Genomic DNA, 7500 nt, shown 5'->3' with positions numbered 1-7500 from the left:
AGTATCACCCAAATAGTCAGACGGAAAAAGCAATAACAAAGTTAGCGAAGGCAAGTTAAAGAAATATTTATTAGGGAATAAAACGAAAGAAAGCATCACGCTTTTCACTACTCAAGGACTACTAATAATAGTCCTCTAGTAGCGTAGCCAATCAAAATGCAGGAATCGCACTAGTCCAGTAGCTGGGTGATACTAAAAATCCTTAGCCATAAACCATAAGCAATAACTTTGCGTTCGCGTTGATAGCGCGCGTGAGACAATCGACAACGATTTCTGTTAATTGACAAGTAGACATTTTGAAAGCAAAATAAACGAAGATGTGGGCGGAACTGGTCCGTTAAAAAAAGTCTTACAGGAGTTTTTTCCCCTTTTCCTCCCCAGTCCCCTCTTGATTTTCTTTGCTCAAGGTCGTTGCTCGTTCCCCTTCTCTCGCCTCCATTATTTGGGAGTCTGGAACAGGCTGCTCATTTAAAAGCGGTGGCCTCATGGTTAGAGTGCTCGACTCCGGAGCGAGTGGTCCGGGTTCGGGGTCCTGGCTGGGGACATTGTGTTGTGTTCTTGGACAAGACACTATACTCTCACGGTGTCTCTCTCCACCCAGGTGTATAAATGGGTACCGGCGAAATGCTGGGGGTAACCATGCGATGGACTAGCATCCCATCCAGAGGGGAGTACAAATACATGCTAATGAAACCGGAGATAAGCGCCGGCCTGATGGGCCTTCTGGCTCGTAAGCAGAGACTTTCCTTTACTTTTATGTCTGTAACTCTGTACGAACTATTCAAGGTAAGGAAAAACTACATAAGAAAGGTAAACTTTTCAATGCCTTTTATTGCACCAATGAAGCTTGAAAGGCGTTACAACTTGAACCATCGTGAAATTGAATTCATTACTGTATTCTCGCTGGCCATTATTTCTGAACTGTTACAGTGACGGGTTTCTTTTTCTCATTTAATGTTTCCGTCGTCGACTGGCTCTGATCGATGCAGTCCAGGGTTTTCTTTGGAACGATAGCAGGTCGCTCGTTAAATTTGGAGAATCCAAATCCGTAGACGTAGCGATCTGGTCCAGAAATCAGCCGTGAAAGGTCCAATGCTTTCGTTGTATCCTAACAAAAAAGAAAAAAACAAAGAGATAGCAAAGCTGACAAACCATTTTTCTATCCCTCGCTTAATTTAATACTCTTAAAGAGCAATAATACCGCCTTTTCTATGTTGCCCCAGTCAGTTCCTTTAGTAGCGCGAAGGAGGACAGTGGATCGGCCCTCCCCTCCGACTTCTTTTTGGAAATTCCTGTCCTGGATACCGGTAGATTGATTGACCTCTCCTCCGTTGGGCTGGATAACTACCAAGCTTGAGGTAAGGGTGTTATGAAATAGAATTCTGTTCATCCTCTTTTGTTCCGCGCTAAAACTATAGACTAACAAATACGGTTTCAGAGCAATAGATATTGTATTTTAGGATATACTAAAACAGTGGATAGCGTTAAACGCGCACGCTGATTGGCTACTCAAACTCCGGATATTTAACAATTGTTATTCAACAAATTGTGACAATGTCCAAATATGGTCATAGCGCGCTCAATATTCGTTGCGCGTACTCAACGCATATCCTGAGATATATGTAATTTTGTGTGTCGTGGAGAAAAAATGGTAGTTTTTCCAGATTTTTTTTCTAATAAACGTAGAAAATTGTGCTTTGTCATCAATGAGCTGAATAATAAAACAATTATCCTGCTCAATCTTGTGGAATATCACCTGATTTTAGCCAACTCGGCCTACAGCTTCGGCGGCTACGTATCAGGCGATATTCCCCGCGATTTCTCAGGATAATTAATTATTCCATGAGCGCGCGTTGGATATGAGATGGTAAATAGCCAACGAGGCGCGTAGCGCAGAGTTGGCTATAACCAGTCTTGTATCCATCAAGCGCGAGTGGAATAATTGTTTTATTAAATTCCTTGAACTCCAAAAATTTGGAAGTAAGAATTATGAGCGAAGGAACCGGGAAAACCCGCGCAAAATCGAAAAACTTGAAGATGCGATGTTGTGTAATACTTTGTGGTCAGACAGACGTAGGCTCATCACAAAAACATTTCTTGCCTTTTCGCGTGGAAACGTCGGAATTGATCCAAACTTTCCGCAAAAATTTTTTTTTCTATTTTGGCTTTATTCAGAGAGAAATTTCGCTTTCCGGCAAAATCTTTTTTAGCTTAGCAACGTTTAGCGCAATCATTTACCATATAAGGTTATACTAAGGTATATGAGCTGATAACCGAGATTGAGTGAACCAATCAGAGCACGCGAAATGCAATATCCGAGGTTGAGAATTTAATAATTAACAATTATTCCATGAGCGCGAGTTGGATATGATATGGTAAATAGCCAACGAGGCGCATAGCCCCGAGTTGGCTATAGCCAGTCTCTTATCCAACAAGCGCAAATGGAATACCGGTATTTGTTTTACTAAATTCCTTAAACTCCAAAAGTTTGGAAGTACGAAACACGAGCGAAAAAAGGGAGAAAATCCTAGCGAAATCAAAAAAACCTGATGAAGATGCGATGTTGTGTTATACCTGGTGGCCAGACAGATGCAGGCTAATCACAAAAACATTTCTTACCTTTTTGCGTACTTCTAAACGTCGGAATTCAAACTTCCACAAAAACGTTTTCTTTTTAGCTTTATTCACAGAGAAATTTCGCTTTCCGGCGAAAAAAGGTTTAGCTTAGCAACGCTTAGCGCAATCAAACTAAGGTATATGAGCTGATAGCCAAGATTGAGTAAACCAATCAGAGCATCAGAAATGCATTAACCGAGGTTGAGAACTTGAACTAAATAACCGTTGTTAGTATATACAGACTCATTGATCTTGGTGTTTCAAGCAATCTGATCGGTTCGCTATCTCAGAGTAACTGATCATTGTTCACTCCCTAGGGAGTGAATAATGCGTGATCCAAACAAAACAAAACGACCGGCGTAAACTCCTCAATAAACTTGCCACAAGTCGACCTTACGAAAATCACAGGAGAAATGAATGTTTTGGCGAGCGAAGCGTGATTTTTCGGACGGGAAGCGGATGAGCATGAGACGAAGGACTTTTCGAAAGTCTAACTCGATCGCCAGCATTTCTGGATCGGAAATATTGAGAATACAAGATGATGCTGTGCTACAGAATACAAGAGGGTCGTAAAATTTGGCCTGAAAGTTTTCAAAGGTAAGAGACGAATTCATACTTTTGCCAGCCAGTGTTTGACTTCGTTTTTCCATACAATTATTGCTGAAAATTAAACAATCTTCACTCGGAGTAATTCTATTTTGTAGGGCTGGGCGCCCAGCAACACGAATTTGTTACTGAGTTCTACATGGCTGCAAGGAAACAAGACGGGTCATTTTACGACAAACCAACCCTCACCCTACTTAGTTCATTCAGTTGACACAAAGTGATCACGTGCAACTTTATGGTTGCCTAGTATGTAATCAATTTCTTCCTTTTGACAGAACATCATGACCATCCCCTTGATTCATAGAAGTTAGAAACCGCAGAAATGTTTCGTGTTTATACGATCTTTCAATGAAAATTCGATTCAGAGTTATATATAAAAACTATGTTATTTTTTTCTTCATCTGTCTTTTGGCTTGTTTTTTACTTTTACACCCGGCTTTTACGGTACTTCTTGGTGCAAACGTAAAGACCAAAAAATTTGTTGACCTGGCATCAGATTAGACTGAAAAGAAAAGGAATTATGAAACGGAAACAACATCTTCAGTCCTTCCTTAGTGTGTGCAATAAACGTTTGCTTAGTGCAACTGCAAGATATGCATGACATTTAGGAAAACGTCCGTCCGAGTGAGTTTTACTTTAGGGCGTGTTTTGTTATCTTTAAACTGAATTTATTACAAAGCTTAAAAAACTACAAGACCTCACAATGGGACAGGTCATTACATGGCTGCAAGGAAACAAGACGGGTCATTTTACGACAAACCAACCCTCACCCTAATTAGAGCCGCTATTTCATGTGGATCCTTTACGAACTGCACTTTCAATTTCCATTTCAAATGAACCTCTAAAACTTTGATCGAACGGTGAAAGTGAGGGCCTCCTAGGGGTTTTAGGGAACAAGGGAACATGACCATTTACTTTTAGGGAACAAGGGATATCTTAAAATAACTTTTAGGGAACAAGAGAACATTGATTTCCTGGCCATTGGAAAAAGTTTTTAATGTGTCAGAGGGAAAAAGGCCTTTCCGACGACAAAATATTGGCGAAGTTTTACTATTTCTCTCATTTTCCGGGCCCTGGCCTGGGGACAAATTAAATATTTTGTTCTTCGCAGAAGAACTGGTGACGAATTTGGAACGCTTGGTTACCTGGGAGAATTCCATGGTTGTTTTCCACCGCCATTTTTAATATCATTCACTTCTAGAAATGCTGACTTCATGTATTTAAAGACCGTTAAGCTCACGTAAAAATGGCAACGGAAACTGTCAAAACTGAAACTCAGTCTACGGATGCATCGACCGACACGACAGTTATTATACCCGTTACGGGTGCCATTTATGATAATGGCAACGAGAAGCCCACGGAGAGGTGGTGTTTTGAACTCGGCATGAGGGTGGCTACAGATGAAGATTTCACTTCAGTTTTAATCCGCTTGGAGAAGGGATTTGGTATTAAGGAGAAATGTACAATGCTGAACATCGTCAAGTTCAAAATTCAGCTGTCTTCAAAAGACTTTCAGCCAAAATTACCGGAATGGCCGAAAGGAAGAATTTTTCAAATTGACACTCAAGAGCAGTGGGAGACTGCGTTACCACAGATTATAAGTCATCGACGGGAGATGATAGGTACGTCATGTTCCGTTTGTGCTATGCAAGGTATAAGCGTAAATGAGATTATATCTGGTCACATCTTAGGGAGACTAACTCTCAGAATTTATTTTATTACTATACATGTTGAAGTGATTCAATATACAGACAATGCAATAATCAATATTAAATGTTGAGTTTTCCATATTGATCAATGATGTCATTGATTCCTTTGAAGACAAAACTGAGAAGAAAAAGAAGTATCTAAGAATCTTTTAATCTTTTCTTATTTCATTTTGCAGGACAATTCAATTTGAAACCATGATGCAAAAAACTGTCTTCAATTATGCAATATATAGCTTTGATAGCAATGGCATTTTAGTGTTGAGGACACTAAAGTTGAGGACAGGGGACAAGAGATGGAAGCAAGACACAGTTCTCTCAGCCAACAGGAATTTGTTTTGACATTAAAACGTTATTCACCGTGGACACATCGACAGCTGCCCTTAGAATGACCAGCAGTGTCAGCAGTTTAGTGGAGTATTTGAAGTACCTGCATTTGTTCGCAGAGACATTTGGAATTCACCTCAAAAAGGAATCTTCTCTCGCTGTTGAGATACAGCCAGCAATAGAAAGACTACAGTCAGTATATCAATTTGACCAAGAGTGTGTTGTCAATGTCAAAATTGTTACTGGCACGCGTGGTGAAACACAGGGCCCTCAAGGAACTGTCTCCTCAGTTGTCATTTAAGATGAGAGACGGTTACTCAAGCCACTGCGTGAAATGACGATTCTTTTGGACCGGTTTAACCCTGGGTTGAGTGCTAGATTTAACACAAAAAGCACTTTGACATTGCTTGTGGAAAACACGTTTTCTGACATGAGAGCGGGTGGAAGTGACATGCCTTCACAACTTGAGTTTGACTATAGATTTAGTAGATCTATCAAACAACGCTTGAAAAGGCAATGTTCTACTCCGTATTCATATTTTACTTGAACCAGTTCATACTACCCTCACACGTTTGTCCCTGCAAACTACTCAGACTTTCCGAAATTACGTCCTCCGAAGGCAAACAAGCTAACTGATCAACAAGTTCGTGAGATGAGGAACTAGAGAGCTATTCATGGTCAGAGTGTTCCCCAAAAAATTGTTCGAAATATGAGTACCAAAGACAATCCAGGAACTCTCCCAATAAATCTCTATGCAGTGGGCCCACAAAAGTCCAGCCACTTGATTTGACCAAATTAGGAGACCATCCATTGCAACACTTGCCTCAGAAGGAAGCTACGGAGCTTTTATACGAGTCAAACCAGATAGTCTGTGTTAAAGGTGACAAGGTGACTCTGAGAACTCCTTGGCACTAGCCTATCTACAGGAGAATGTCGAAGTTAACAGGAAAAAAGTGATGGCCAAAGTTTTCGTGCAACATCCTTTTAACGCGACATGGTTTTTGGAAGGTTCCGAGAAATATGTAGAAGTGAAGCGCATCATGTGTATCTTGACATCCTACAAAGATCATCAAGATGTTTTAGAACTTAAGGAGCAAGACCTCATTCTTCTTCAGGATGAAATTCGAAGTACAAATGACGCACTCACTCTTACTGAAGCAGTAGAAGTTGCAAATGATGAACTCGAGCAAACACGACAACCTTCAAAGTCATCAAGGAGGAGAAAGATCGTATCTCCAGGCTCCAAAGGCTTAAGAGCCTTGCTGCTTCTGTCAAAATACTCTTTCTGGATTTGCTGTCTTGCTTCCAATGCACTCTGAACTTCCTTTGAGTTGTATGTCATTGGAGTAAGCAACGTGCTTTTAATAGGAATGATACTTCTGGTGCGACGCCCCATCAGTAACTGTGTTGGTGAAGACCCAGTCCAGGAATTGGTGTATTTCGCAGCTCCAGAATTGCCAAGTAGGGATCTTTCTTATCCTCATAAGCTTTCTTGAGCAGTTTCTTGACTGTTGGCACAGTGCGCTCCGCAAGACCATTGCTTTGGGGAAACCGGGGTGACGATGTGACATGCTGGAATTGATAAGCTTTCGCAAACTGTCTGAATTCCAAGCTGCTAAACTCTGGGCCATTATCTGAATAAAGAATTTCTGGTATTTCATGCCTTGACATGTGCTGTTGTAGACAATTGATGAGTGTAATAGCACTCGTACTGTCTTTCAACTGTGTTAGTTCAAAATACTTTGAGTAATAATCCACCAGCACCACAAATCTTCCTTGAGGTAACACAAACAGGTCTGCTGCTAAAACTTGCCACGGTCTATCAGGTACCGGATGGGGTAACTACGGCTCTTTGATTTGGCAGGTTCAATACTTGTTGCAAATTTCACACTTGGCCACTTTCTCTTTGATCTGCTCGCATACTCCAGGCCAATAGACAGTTTCTCTGGCTCTGTTGAGACATTTCTTGACTCCCAAATGGCTGCTATGGATCTTGTCAAGCATCTCACTGCGCAAACTAGAGGGCGTGATAAGACGATCCCCTTTCATGAGTAAGCCATCACAAATACACAGCTCATCTCTAAAGTTCCAGTACTCTATTAACTCTGGCGCCAATTCTGCCCAATTTTCTGGCTAGCCACTTAAAACTACTTCTCTCAATCGGGAGAAGACTGGGTCACTATCAGTCTCTCTCTTCCATTCGTCTGCTTTCTCTTTCGCGATCTGGATTAGTAAATGTACTTCA

General features: G+C 41.0%; 1 protein-coding gene across 1 annotated transcript in view; it reads right to left on the bottom strand.

Annotated features, from left to right (window-relative positions):
• Window positions 1–810: 810 nt before the first annotated feature.
• Window positions 811–7500, bottom strand: part of LOC138050738 (uncharacterized) — a 17913-nt gene continuing 11223 nt past the window's right edge. The window contains exon 7 of the mRNA XM_068897033.1: window positions 811–1108. Within this exon, the coding sequence (XP_068753134.1) occupies window positions 911–1108 (198 nt within the window). The 3' untranslated portion in view covers window positions 811–910. The remainder of the gene's footprint in view (window positions 1109–7500) is intronic.

Source organism: Montipora capricornis, chromosome 6, assembly GCF_036669925.1.
Source record: "Montipora capricornis isolate CH-2021 chromosome 6, ASM3666992v2, whole genome shotgun sequence".
Taxonomy (NCBI): domain Eukaryota; kingdom Metazoa; phylum Cnidaria; class Anthozoa; order Scleractinia; family Acroporidae; genus Montipora; species Montipora capricornis.
Note: the sequence above shows the minus strand (reverse complement) of the source record. Positions and strands in the feature narration are given on the sequence as shown.